This window comes from Mandrillus leucophaeus, unplaced genomic scaffold, assembly GCF_000951045.1.
Source record: "Mandrillus leucophaeus isolate KB7577 unplaced genomic scaffold, Mleu.le_1.0 Scaffold692, whole genome shotgun sequence".
In the NCBI taxonomy this organism is placed as follows: domain Eukaryota; kingdom Metazoa; phylum Chordata; class Mammalia; order Primates; family Cercopithecidae; genus Mandrillus; species Mandrillus leucophaeus.
Genome location: NW_012107497.1, coordinates 1,767,292 through 1,782,535, shown reverse-complemented (window position 1 = coordinate 1,782,535; position 15,244 = coordinate 1,767,292). Strand labels below are relative to the sequence as shown.

The window sequence follows — 15,244 nt, the reverse complement described above, 5'->3', positions numbered from 1 at the left end:
TATGTTTTATATATAAAATGTAAAATTTTACATCAAAAGTGATATGGCAGGGTAAAAAGAATTAACTGATAGCTCATCTTATTTATTATAATAATCTTTCTTTACATTTTATAATAATTTTGCATTCACAAACTGAGTTTTTATACCCTATCTCACCTACTATCTTGTAGAGGTATGTCAGCCTCACACAACTATTGCTGTTTTATAAAACTATGAATTAGAGATCATAAATGAAAAATATATTGCCCCAGTTCACATAAATAAGTTTTTGAGAAAGCAAGACATTATACCTTAGGCAAACTGGAGAGGATTTTATGTAAGACAGAAATCAGGTCACGCTATTATCTCTGTCTTTTTAATATTTCTTGTTTTGTATGGTAATTGTTGACCGTTTATGGGATAAATAGTATTTCCTAGATGCAACTTGTATAACAGTAACTATAGGCACAAATCAAAGACGCCTATTTCCAAAGGAAAGAGCATTTTTACTGTCAAAAGGGGGAAAAAAAGGAGCTAAAACTAAACAGAGAAGTGGTTTTTAAATTAACTAATTGGCTAAGATAGTAGAGTATACTTTTATCACGACTACCAGCTGGTCTAAGACACTACTGTGTCTTAACTGGCTACCTTTACTGGACTAATAACTGTCCTCTCTTTCTCCAGTGGCCTTACTGATAGGTTTTCTTGACCTATCTCTCACTTTCATAAAATCTGATGGCTTTGTCTTGCCCTTGGTCTAGAATTCAAAGCCCTTATTCAATCAAAGCCCTGACCGACACTACCATATGTAATTAGTCTCCTACCTATATTTCAACCCCATCTCAGACCTCAGCCATCTAACTTACCACCCTGCAACTCTCCAGTTCCCCTGGTCTTTTGGTTCCTCCAGCAAGACAAACAGTCCCTATTTTAGGGCCTTTGCATTAGCTGTTGCTACTCCCTGAACTACACTTCCTTGGGATCTGCGAATAGTGGTACCTTCTTGTCGTTCAAATCTCAAACTAAATGGTACCAATCTTGAAAGTCTTACCTGGATCACAAAATCTAAAGTAGCCCTCTCAACCATTCTCTATCACATTACCTTTTAATCTCTTCAAAAAGTGTATTTTTATTTGGTATTTTTCTTGTTTTTTTTTTTTTTTTTTAATTGGTTGCCAGCCTCTCCAGAATGTATTTCATAAGATCTGGGTCCAGACCCTGTATGATCATTGAGTCTCCAGTGCCATTAATTGTTTTTGATAATGTATTGCATTAATATTTGTTCATATAAAGATATATATCTCTCACAATGACTATATATCAAATGTAATTTGATTGTTGCTATGAGTTTGGTGCAAAAGTAATTACAGTTTTCCCTATTACTTTCAATGGAAAAAAACACAATTACTTTTGCAGCAACCTAATAGTAAATATGTTGGTAGATGGTATTTGTAATTGATTAGTGTAAATGTTCATAGATTTTAGTGATAAGCTTATCTATATTTACAAGAAGTTTTTAATTTTTGTTATATCAACTTAGAAGTTATAGCATAGCTTTGAATATACTTAATATACCTAGACAAATGTTAATTATCATTTCTCTAATCGCTAAACCAAGGCTTAGACAGGAAATAATGGCTTCCAACTGGATCTATCCAAACCCTGTCTTAGGTAGAGAGAGAAAAGAAGTATGGACTAATCTATTTTTACTAGTAATCTTCTACTCTGAAGTAATCATATATTTAGAAAAAAATAGGTAATGCTCCAAGTTGAAGCTAATCATTGATATGACCATGATAATGGAAACTGAACAGGTTACAATTTATTTGAAGCATTAAGTAAAACCTAGATTAGTTATTTAAAAATACTGACAATATCCTCTTTTCATAATCACCTTTTTGTCTCCTCCCATAAAATCTTTCAAAAATTAGGTCCAGCAAAGTTTACATAATGGCTTATCTCATTAGAATTTTATAGGTTTTATGCATGAACACATGCAAAATTAGTGAAAGTGGCAAGGAAGACTCACTGTTATTTATAAACTTTCATATTCTTTCTGAATTTGTGTTGCTCAAATAATGTTTTGTAAATTCATTTTTAAGGAATTTTCCAGAAAGGACTATGTGATAGAAGTGGTTGCATGTACGTGTCTCATTTTAAAAACTCTGTAAGATGTTTAGCAAAAGCTGTCCCAGCTAGAGGGCTGTCCTTGCCTTCTTGATAGTTACTCTAAAAGCTGTAACACATACCAAAGCTCCTAAATCTTCCCTAAGGACAAACTAATTTTTTGTCAATCTCAGCTAGGTAGTAATACTGCCATTTTAGAATTCCCATTCTCTAGTGCGATGGGGATGAGGAAATTACATGCACACATATCTATATGTCTGCCATCCTTCATTTAATGGCAGGTATCCCTTGAAAGGGAGATATTTTGAATAAACATCTTTTTAAATGTTAGAATCACAGATAAAAGACTTTTTTTTTTTTTTAATGTTTCAGATAAGAAAAAGTTGCAATTTTAATTCCAGGAGGAATTCCTATTTTCTTGCAACTCAATTTCACACAGCAATTAATTAACTGATTAGTATGAATAATTAATGCCATATTGTTAGTCTTATTGAAAATGGGGAGTATAAGAACAATGAGAGCATTTAGCCTCCAGGAGAGTATGGAAAAATAGAGTGCACAAAGGAGAAGCCACTGGTGCTATTATGGCAAGGGCCGTAAAAGAGGAGGTTGGATTTTCAAAACTTTCTAACTTTGTTTGAGGTTGCTTTAAGTTCCACAGATCATTGCAAATAGAAGCTCTAACCTGAAGAATGTTGGCATATGACCACAAGTAGGTGGCTTGTATATTAATATCAATAACAGATGGAGTAAATTAGTGGACCTGGTCAACACTGGGGGGGGGTGGGCAGACTCAATAATTATGATTATTGTACTTCTCACCTCTAGGGGTAGTGACAATCATCACCATGATCACAGCAGGCAAATGCTATCAATATGCATAGACTAGTATCTCCTGGCTTGGAATACATATATAGTTATGAAACCTCTATCTTATATGTACCTTATTTATTCTTTCAAAAGGCCTGAGCTTAAAAATGTGTTTTCCTCTCCCTAATTTCACGCTATAATTTAGTACTGGAATACCAATGCCTCTAGCCTATCTAATGCGTTTCCTTGGTCCTATTTTTAAAGCTTTTAGTCTTCATAAATAATAGTTAAATAAACTTAAGGCATTTGGACAATTTTTTAACTTAATGTATTCAAATCCACAGTTGGCACTTCATTTCTTTTCATTTAAAAATAAATCTATCTTGTCTTGATAGGCTTTACATGAATACACACACCTAACAATATAAATCAAAGCAACATATCCAGAATGATGAGATCTGCTGGTTACCTTTGTAAGAAATGTATCCTTTTTTCAGAAACGTCTCAAAACCTTTTTATTAAGTCAATATATATTCTTAAGACAATTCACAGCCATACTGTATTTGAATATGAATTTCCCAAAACGTTTGAATGATTTTTTTCAAGAGGATTTCCATACATAGATGAGTAACTAATATTTTCAAGGGCTTTTTCTTCAGAAGAGAAGTTTCCTGTCAACTGTAGCTAATAAGTGATTTTATGTACATAATCTCCTGTGCATGCTTCTGTGTCTTTTATAGTTACATTTTAATTTTTGGAGGAAAACCTAGAAAATAATAACTATGACAGAATTTTGGCAACTCTCAAAGCATAGTTCTGTAGAGAACAGTGCATCTATCTAGCATCTGCTCTTTTAGTTGTAAAAGTGAAAACCAAAATGTTATTGCCATGAAAATCCAACCACAGTGTCCCTTGAAAGAGAGCTGTGTGCCTTGGAAACAAACTGAGAATCGTAACTTAACCATTAAACCACATCAAAATAATAACAAGGTTCCAAAACTTGTTAATTTTCTTAATTAAAAACAAATAAGGACTTACTTGCTTTGTTTTTCCATGCTAGCTACCCTGAGGCATTCCCATCTTGAATTTAGGAGATTCATCTGCTCTTGTACTTCAGTTTCTTCATCTTCTGATAATTTCCCTGTTCCAATCAGCTGACTTCCCAATTGTAGAATATTACCAACCCGGCCCTGATGGGCTGTCAAATCCATCATGTACCCCTAACAAAGAAGGAAGTCAACAATTGTAATTAGAACTCTCGGTAAATCGGTGTGGTTTTGAGTTTTATTTGTTGGCGGTTTTAAACTTGTGGCCCATTTAGATTTATTTTCCCAGTAAAATGATTTTAATTTGTACTTGCAGAATCCCAAAACCACTTTTAATATGAATGAAGGAAAAATATCTTAAGTCAAATTCTTCAGAAGCAGGCCCCGAGATAAAGATTTCAGTGCAAGTGACTTATTAAGGAAGAGCTCCCTTGGAAGTTCTGCAAGGGAGCTGAAGGAGGAGGAAAAAGGACAGGGAAGGGAAAGAAGCCAAACAAGTATATCATCTCAGGAAAAGTCTCCCACTGAGAGAAGTTAAGCCCAATACCATACAAGTACTGGGTCGGGAATGTAAGTGATGCCTCAGCATTGCCTTGACACAAGAGAAAGGAGCTGGGCTTTCATAGTCTTGTTGGCAAATCAGATAGAAATGCCTTCGATGATTGCTCTCCAAAAGAGAACTTCAAAATCTGACTGTTGGAATCCCAAGCACATAACAACTAAATTTCCGAAATACAAGGATGTAAGAGAGTAATTGAGGAAAAAGGATGACTTGACATTATCACAAGTCATGTTTCGTTTTGTAAATTAATGTTTTAGTTTACCTCATGAGTATGAAATTGTTCTTTCACCACTTCCACATCATTAGAAATCTCTCCTTGTGCTTGCAATGTGTCCTCAGCAGAAAGAAGCCACGATAATACTTCTTCCAAAGCTGTTTGGTAACGGTCCAGGTTTACTTCACTCTCCATCAATGAACTGCCAAATGACTTGTCTTCAGGAGCTTCCAAATGCTGCACAATAAAACAAATTGGGTGTTACACAATTAACGTCTTTGCAGACTGTTCCAGTACGTTAAATGATAAATTGAATGAAATATTTAAAATGCTAGCACTATCCACCTGCATTATCAGACACAGGAAAAGCAGATACAGAAAATAGTGAGCTTTCATTTTAACTTCTTCATGCATACATCAATTTTCAAATAGTCAAAATCCACAACAAATTAATATTGTATTAAAGTTCTTCTAGATTACTGGAAGGAGTAAATTAGCATATCACCTCATGTTGCTTTTTAAATGCTACAAATATTGATCCATAGGAACTTTCCTCAATTCTTATTTACAATAACTTACATATACATTATCGGAATTATATTTTACATACCTTTGCAATGGCATTAAAGGAAACATCACTTCCTGAGAGGCCCTAGGTAATGAAATATTTCCAAATGTTTACAGACCAATAAAGGTATCAGTAAGAAAACAAGGAGGTAGGGGAAAGGAAGGAAACATTTAGAAAGAAAAAAAAACCTCACCCACCCATCTAAAATTTCTAACAGTATAATTACTTCTATGATTTAGCCTTTATTTCCAGAACGTCACTATTTAAATAGTAACATATTATCTTAGGAGAAGTAAAATATGCAGTATGTTTTACCCAATTTAATTAGCAGGATATTAAGTGAGATTGCAAATGGTTGTCTTGGAATTTCTACCTGGACCCTAAAGCCAAGAACAAAGTGTACAAAGCATCCATAATTCTAAAAAGAAGATCCAGGGTACCTGTTAAAAAATTGCTAAGAAGTGATCACAAAATTGATCTCACAACCCTTAATCCACTATCTAGCTTAAAGGTGTGTAAGAGCAAGCAAGGAGGTCGATTCGAAAAATTTGGTGAGAAAGACTTCCTCTGGAGAGGCTGGAGTGCTCTGCGTGGCTCTAACTTCTCCCCATCTGAAGCCAAGTAATAGAGAGGGGGTCGTTTACACGACCTCTAAACCTGGCCATATGTTTGCAGAGATTTGCATGCTATGGGAACCATACTCTCAAGTGATAGGAGACACTTCTTGGGATAACCTACATGTCTGCTGCTTTAACCTAAAGGCATTTATCAAGGGCAAAAATTTGAGTAAACTAGTAAGTTTGCAGGAGGTTTTTCTTTGGCAGGAGTGTACTCCTTGTAGGTTGCTGGGCTTCAAAAATCCTGAGACCATGCTCAAGAGGGATTTTGCCGAGGTCAAGAACATAGGCATACTATTTATGGAGTTGAGCAGAACAAATGAATATTGGAGAAATATTTGTAGAGGAATCTTCTGCATTCCCCAAATATTGCAAGCAAGCACTGGGCCCCCTAACAAACAAGGTTTTGTAAAGGAACCAAAAAGCAGTGTAGAACAACAGAAGCTATCTGGGGGATTTCGTAATCTCACCTAGAGAAAACTCAACCTTTGGTGGCTTTCCCCTGGTGTGTATACACTGCATTTCCTGTCCTTCTCAGTTCTGGGACTTAACCCATTAAGCTGCCAGCATCAACTTACTTGTGCTCTTATGGAAAATGCTCAAATTTTGGAACTTTAATATTTTAAATTTCCCCAACTGTTAAGTCCTTTGAGATGACAAGGCACAGTGACAGTTATTGCTATGACATTTTCATCAAATGACACACTCTTTTTCCAGTTTATATAGAAGTGGCAGAGAGAGGCCATCCTGGTGGAGTCGCAATCACCCAACTTTATCATCTCAGAGAGCCTAAGTGCTCTGAAAGGGCTATTTGCATGGGACCCCTGTCTAAGAGTAAGGCAATTTCTGAAGGTCTTAGGGGTTAGAACAAGTTTCATGGTGTATCCCTTCTATCTCTAAATACTATTAATAATAAACATCAAAGTCAGCATTAAGGGGGAAAATAACATAAAGGTAGCCTGAGAGATGTGCACCGGTGGAACCAGCTTCATGTTTGTGCAACCTGAGCAGTTGCACAGGGCCCTGAGCACAGAAGAAACACATGCCTCTTTTATCTGCTGATACTATCCTGAAATTCTTGATAATTTTATTTTTGAATTTGTGTTTTAGAAGAACCAGACCGTGCTTCAAATGCAGAAAGAAGGCAATTCTTTCAAGAAAATACAAACGACCAAGAAACCCTATCATATCCTTTCCTACTCCTGTTATGTTCCCGTATGAACCAATCACTTATGCTGAAATTGATGATATAGAAAGAAAAGGAATCTTGTGACTTTGGGAAAGTTAGCCCTGCATAAGCCTTAGTTTCTGCCTATGTAAAATGGGAAGAATAATACTTCCATAATAAGATCGTGGTAAGAATTAAAGAGTGTATAATGCACTTGACAGAGTGTCTGACCTTGTGTAAGAACTAAATAATGTTATAGCTGTAATTATTATCAAATTCCTGTGTATGTATAAGAAGTGTTTTGAAACATAAATTGCCCCAAGGTTACCTTCTTAAGTCACTGTTTGGGTTTCAGGAGATGGAAAATTATTGTCGAAAATACGCCCCCCAAAATGTTTAAGAGCAAACATTATTTAACTCTTTTTGAAATCTGAACTTCAACCTAGCCCGTATTTAAGAATTCTTAAAAATCATTAACAATATTGAATTCACATAATCTTCTCCAAATGAAACACTGTAAACAGCACTAGTACTCAAGTAACAATATTTCACATTGTGCAATTTGAATCAAAATATTAAACACTTTATAATTTATTGATGTTTACATAGAATTGAATTTTTGAAGAAAATATTAAAGGCATATCCTTATACTCAAGGACATGACACCTAGTACTCAAATTCTCAATGTAAATATTTTGTCTGAGAATGTGCATAAAACAAAAACATTTCAATGACAGCCTTCTTAAAGCTAAATTCAAATCTGAATAAGCTATGCAAAATTTTACATTTATATCCATAAATTCAACTATAGAGCTATAATCAAAATTTTAATTTAAGATCTGAGTAATTATTTGTCTACAGACTATTGTTTTTCAAATGGTAAGTCATAATCCATTCACGGTTCATAAAATAATGTTAGTGGGTTATGGCTAGGAATATTTTAAAATTAAAAGAAAAAGTATTAGTCTGTGCCACTTATATAATACTAAGAATTATTGTCTCAATTTTTGTTTCAGATGTGCATATGGGTTTATTTAGATATGTATGTGTATATATGTTCTAAGGTGAGATTAAACTTTTTTCTGCAGTTTGCAAAACAAAATTGGAAATGGCTCTAGAATTTCAGACTAAGTAAACTGATGAAAAAAGAAATTTGCTTGAATTCTACATTTGTATATTTTCCATAGACACCTTGGAATAAAAGACATTTTAAAATAAAACCATGTTTAATCTGAGAATTTGGAAATAAAGATATATAAAGAGATTAATGCATTGTTTCAGCACCCCAAAATATGTTTTCATCATCACAGAATTTTACATTGCACCTAAGCTGGAATCAGTTCATATATGTCATGGCATCAAATGAGGAGATTTTCTAGGAAACTTGATTTTTGTTGTTTATAGATCTACGCATAAGGAAGATAGACCCCAATCATTTCATGAATGAAGATGCCAGTATCATCAATGGAACTAATTATTTTTCCTATGCTTCAATCCTATTTTGTCTTTATCACAGTAGTTTGTTTCTCTTCAGTACATTGGGCAAATAATGATTCTGATGAGAGGCATAACAATGAATGGATGAAACGATTCTGTTTTTTTCTCAGAACTGAGTACACTCAAATTTATTCAACGTTATCCACAGACTTCAGAGTCTTAATTACTGCCTATTTGAGAAAGTATTAGATATTGTCACCTATGTTTCTTGAAGACATTGCTCATTAAAAAAGGTGGAAGAGTGGAAAGGAGAAAGGTAAAACAATGAGGGATGATAAATGACTGTTTTAGTCTAGCGATGTCTAGAAAAATCTCTAGAAACTCATTTCTGGAAACAATTTCTAGTCATAATTTGTAGTTGTAGAATTTCTATTACTAGAAATTGTCCTAATAAAGTATAGAGCAATAGCCTTGATACTACTCAACATATAAATATATTTTAAAACCCAGTTTACTATCTGCCTGATCTTGGATATTTAACTTCTCTGCATCTCAGTTAATCCATCTATAAAACAAGAAAAATATCTGTCCATAAGATTTCCGGTCAGATGAGATGAGATAGTGCATATAAAATGCTAAGCACATTCTAGATCCCAAGAAATGTTCTGCCAATGCCTGTGTTTGGGGACCAATGTTCATTGAAATGGCAAATGATTTTTATGAGGAAACAGTTGAATGAGTTCTGTGTGTTTTTGGAAGCATGATTTGGGCAATTCAAACTGAGGTAAGTCATCAAGTGGCTACATATAGGTTGTGAAACCAGGAGTCCAGCAAACCACAAAGCTCTTAGAAAAAATAGCTGGGACACTTTGAAAGGGCACAGTCTATCACTGAGCAGTTTTATATCACTGATAAGATTGATTTATTTTTGCAATTTATCTAAATTCAGCCTTAAAATGTGATATGAGTTTTAACCTGGATAAAGAACAGTTTTATTGTTCTTGAATGCGTAAATGCTTCAAGAACATCTGAAAATTTTATCAGTCTTAGTTCATTTAAACGTATCATACTTCTATTTTATGGAGTCTAAGTCAATGCACGGATGGTGAACTTTTTGGTGTATCCTATAATCTTTTTATCCCTCAGTAAAAGATTATTTCAGAGATAAAGGATTACAGAGGGATAACCAAGTGGTTCTTTCACTAAATAACAGAAGAACAGTTCTGAAGAACCAGGATTAGTACCTGGAAATATTCTTGCCACATTTCCGCTGTGTTTTCTCACAGATATAATATGTAAACCAGGGTACTAGTCAAAGCATACAAATGATTACTGAAGTGATTTATGAGAAATTAATCCATCATGCAACACTGTACATGATATTCTATCTAATGACACTATTAAATAGGTAATTTTTAATATTGATAGGGCCTGAAATTCAGTTCAAAGTTAAGCCCTAATGAGGATTTATGAAAAATCATGGCTTGCTGTTATGGCAACATTAAAACAACAAATACAACTACTACATATATAATAGCAATAACAACAGCTGCCATTATTTACTGAGTACTTAGTGCCAGTCAATTTGCTAATCATTTAATATGCATTATATCATTTTTTCACTACAACAGATCAGGGTAACAGAGATTAGTATGATGAGGAAATGGAAACAGAAAAATTAGGTGACTTGCCAAAGGTCACAAAGGTAACTGGTGGTTCTGGGACTTAAAACCAGGTTGTTTGGATTCCAAAACACATCTTTATCACAATATGATCAATCTCTGTTAATGAAGAAAATGAATTAAGAGTTTAAGCAATAGCACTTTTACAAAATATCATAACTTTTTTTTTTTCTGTTTTTTTGAGATGGAGTTTTGCTCTTGTTGCCCAGGCTGGAGTGCAGTGGTGGGATCTCAGTTCACTGCAGCCTCCACCTCCTGGGTTCAAGCCATTCTCCTGCCTCAGCCTCCTGAGTAGCTGGGATTACAGGCACACGCCACTACGCCTGGCTAATTTTTATGTTTTTAGTAGAGACAGGGTTTCAGCACGTTGGCCAGGCTGGTCTCAAACTCCTGACCTCAGGTGATCCACCTGCCTCGGCCTCCCAAAGTGCCGGGATTACAGGTGTGAGCCACTGTGTCAGGCCCTCATACAACTTCTTAAAAATAACTCAAATTACATTTTTTCTTAATTTCTACAAATTCAATCAATGGTTTGGAAGCTACTAGGAAAATACCTGGTCTTCACTACGTTGGTGAGTAGGAAATCAAAAGTCAAGTCTAAATAATGCACGCAAGTCACAGACACTGGTGTCACACTGAGGAAGATACCAATATACCAGAAAGACAGCAATGGGATACAGCCCGGATGGTAGCACAGACCCGATAAGCCCCCCATTCTCCATGATGTCCTTATTTCACACTGCATGTCTCTAGCAAAATATCTCGTGTACCTCGTAAATATATACACCTACTATGTAGCCACAAAAAGTTAAAAAATATTTTTAAAAGATTTTTAAAAACACAGATACATAAACAGAAAAAAAAGTCAGAAGAAGCTGAGCAAAAATAAAGCTAAGAAATTCTTTCTAAAGGCAGGTATGTCCCAAGTCCACCATTTGAACTCTATACCTTCTGTTAATCCTGTGATTTGCCTTTTATGTTAAATGTCAGCAAATTTAACATTCTTCACTATTACAGAATCCGTCACAGAAATGCTACATTGTGCATAGGATGCTCTGTTTAAGAAGACAAAAATGGATATCATATGTACACGTATGTGGGTATTTTAGTTTTTAAAAATCTCATTCTATAGCCTATTAAACAAAAGGTACTAGAGCTAAAAACATTAATCTTAATTCCTACATTAAAAAAAACGGCCCTGGCAAAGACTGCTCGTCCTCCAATATGTATCTTTCTTCATCCTTTATATAGTATTAGAAAGTTTAGGGGACAATTTGGCTATCTAGAAAAGTAACTCCAGTTCCCACTTTCCCTTGCAGTTAGATGTGGCATGTAACCAAATATTGGCCAGTTGGATATAATGCATGCAGCTTCATCATTAAGACCTAAAAGGGCATGGATATGCTCTCTTCTTTGTCCTCCCTCCCGAAGGTCGTGATACACACATGAAGCTGTGAGCTATCCTTGACCATGACTACGAAGACAGCGTCCCAGGGAATGACCGAAAAACTAGGCAGAAGGACTATGGATCCTTGAATGAGCAGAGCCTTCCTACAAGGCCTTGATCACTCCCAACTACACCAAATTTAAGAGAAATAACTCTGAAAGAGAAATAAACTCATTTTTTCGTTCATCCATCCTTGTGTTGTTAGTGCCACAAAACCTACAGCCATCTAATACACTGATATACTCTAAGTTTCTAGTAGCTGAGATTTTATTATAAAAAAAAAAGTATCTGTGAAAGCTTATATGTGATTTTAAAATAAACTTTCTACTGTAAAATCAGCTGTCTCTCTAATACTAAACTCTCTCTGTCTGAAACATACTGTCAATGAAGTTTCCAGTCATTTTGCTTCATTATTTTTTTAAGCCACATACCTTTAGATATTATGCTAACCTTTACATTGTAGGAAGGAAGGGACTCTGACCACATGCCTAACAGCATCGCACAAAGATAATAAGCATTTACTAAATTGTTTGGGGTAATTTTAATTTCTCATTAAAGATCATTTGCGCTTCCAAATTCAGGCTTTATATAAAATATGTTTAACCAATCAATACCTTGAAAATGGAGTAACATGGCATAAAATATTCATAATTTTAAATATATGCCTTCCCAATATTCCTACTCATATTTCATATGTGATATGTGATTCACATATATATATAGTATACAAACTTATATGTGGGTGTGTGTATGTTTTCTTCCTCTAATTTCTCTAATTCTACTATTTATATCTTTGGGTATACATTTACTTTCTAACTTATGTTATATTTTATTCCTTTATTTTTTCCTGCACTTCACCTGAGAGTTTCTGTCTCGGCTATTATAATCCACAAAATAGAACCTTTCTCGTAAAATCAAGAAGTAAGAAAAAGAAACTAGCATTGTTATGGCAAATTCTCCTAAACCAATGGAAGGTCAGAGAGAAAATAATAGAAGATTTAGAGAAACGTACCCAGAACAATTTAGTAACCCAATATAAAAGATTTATTTTTAAAAGTAACAGTTTATAATAAAATTTTGATAAACATCAATTAAAAAAACTTTCTCAGAAATTTATTGGATGGCATGCGAACAATGTCCAGCCTAGTGATTTCTTTGTTCATATTGTTTCATATAATACTTACAACCACTCTAAAAAGAGGACCTATTTCCAAGATGAGGAGAAAATCGAAGTCACACCTATGAGGTGTGGGAGGAATAATGGGATCCCCAGTAAACCAACTGACATTCCTTGGCTGACAGAGATTCATAGAGTCCAGAGAAGAAGGATGAACATAATAATTTTATACTGTTTGGGCGATGTTTCAATAATTTTAAATGTCGGTAGCTGGCTGGAATTCATGAGAGTCGGTAATTGAAACAAGGGATTTTCTTAAAGTACTAAATTCAATTTAAAATAGAAGTTACAAAATGTCTCAGAACACCAAATTCTTAATGTTATTTTCCTGAATCCTAAGTTTAACAATTGTATTAATTTTCAAATAGGCCTCATGCAAAAACACCAAGTCTTCTTTATTTTAACCAGTAATTTATAAATAGGAAAAAAATGATTCATTCCGCTATACTTTTAAAAAAAAACAATTCAGAAGTAAACTGCTTCAGACAAGTGGTTTTTACTTATCCAAAAAATCAAAACAGAATACATATACCTTGTGAAAACGTATTATTTCAAATTGACATATACTTCCACTTAAATAATATTCCTCTAGAATGACTGTAGTCTATGGAGTTTGGAATAGCATATACGGATTACTCAATTGTGAGCTATGAAGAAAAACTAAACATATGTATTCCCATGTAGCCAGTTTCGGAATTTTGTTTTTTTTCTTGAGTCATCATTTATAATATTCTTAGCTATGTACTCATTTATTCCATAAGTCTATATATAAAGAAATTAGAAGTTAGCACAATAGATTTCCTCAAAATATAGAAACTTATCTACAGTTACACCAATCCTAGCTTCTCCGCTTCGTATTTCAGTGAAAATCTTATTCTTCCTGTTATATAATCCAAGACTCCTTAAACTTTTTTTCTGTAAAGGGCTAAATAGGTATCTTCAATTTTGCAGACCACTAAAGGCCAGTTGTCCCCACTCAGCTCCATCACTGCAAATTGTAGCCCCAAAGCAGGAGGAGACAATACATAAGTGAATAAACTGGATGTGTTCCAATAAAACTTTATTTACAAAAAACAGGTAGCAAGTCTATTTTCACCCTCAGGCCGCAGATTGCTATCTCTTGATAATAAAATTGCTTCCCACATTTAATCTAATTTCTGTGCACTTCTCACTATTGATTATCTTTCCTCTCCCCAATCTCTCCCCCTCCAATTGATTCTCCTCAGTCACTTTCCCACTCTATTGCATGTCCAAGCTACCATCTCTAAAATCTCACTGCCCTCCCCTGTCCTACTTCCATCACTGTATATAACAATGTCTCAAAGAAATCATGCTGCATAAAACCAGTGTCTGCATTCAGGAAACTTTAAGTCTGTCTCACTTTGCAGTAAAATAAACATGAGATCAAATTCAGGCTCTGGAATTTATAAGTAGTGTGTACTTGAACTTGGCCAAGTTTTTTAATTTCACACTCTTGGTACACGCCTGAAAATAGGTATGATACTAATTTAGAGGGTACATGTAAGGCTCACAGATAACATACGGAGATTGTATTAACATTCAGCATCACCCCTTGCCATTCAACTTTTATAAAATCATTTTCACTGCCTCATTGTCCTTATTTAGTGCAACCCAGATTAGCGAAGAACTAACAACAACAAAGAGGAGTTTGGTTCAATTAGATTTTAGATTGTAAAAATATTCTACTAAATTGACACATCTTTTCTAACTAGGTCAATTTTCTCCAAAGACATTGGCTATATTCACCTCCTTCAAGTACACCAGCTGCTTGGATTATCTCATTACCTTTCACATATATCACTAAATTCTGTGTGCTTTCTCTCTAATTATGTCACATACCTTTGTCTTTTTTCCTTATTCCTTAAACAAAGATGTGGTATAGCCTTCAGAAAAGAGACAAATCCTTATGGGAGAATTAATGGGTAACTCCTTGTCTCTACTTCTTGGGCATCTATAAGTGCTTGTGTGGGTTAGTTTCATTATTAAAATTAGTGAAATAATATAAATAACTAGTGAGCTAATTAGGAAGACAATTGTAAGAGTGTGATTGTGGAAATGGGGAAGTTCTTTTATGACAGGTGATGTAGCCTCTTGGAAGCCTCACAACAGTAGGCAGTTTATTTTGTTCACTGCCTGACATATAGTATAACATACTAGATGTTTGTTGAATAAAATAACGAATCGCGTAGCATATGACATGCAAGAATATTCCATCTTACTTTATATTAATATGGGGACTGTTTTTTTTTTTTTTTTTTTTTTCCTAAGAGAACAAAGCATCTTTCCTTTTTTTTACAGCAGGGAGAAGAAATGATAAATCCCACTTCCATTTATTTCACTTACTGCCTTCTTCAATGCAGTGTTGGCTTCCCTATTCAAGGAAAGAGAT

At 34.5% G+C, this 15,244-nt stretch overlaps 1 protein-coding gene across 1 annotated transcript in view; it reads right to left on the bottom strand.

The window, feature by feature from the left end:
* The window catches only part of LOC105555622 (dystrophin), a gene marked incomplete at its 3' end in the record, with an annotated part of 1,920,295 nt that overhangs the window by 1,341,971 nt on the left and 563,080 nt on the right, over positions 1-15,244 (bottom strand). Inside the window, exons 10-11 of the mRNA XM_012002637.1 lie at positions 4,787-4,975; positions 3,955-4,136 (exon numbers count right to left, since the gene is read on the bottom strand). Coding sequence (XP_011858027.1) covers positions 3,955-4,136; positions 4,787-4,975 — 371 coding nt within the window. The remainder of the gene's footprint in view (positions 1-3,954; positions 4,137-4,786; positions 4,976-15,244) is intronic.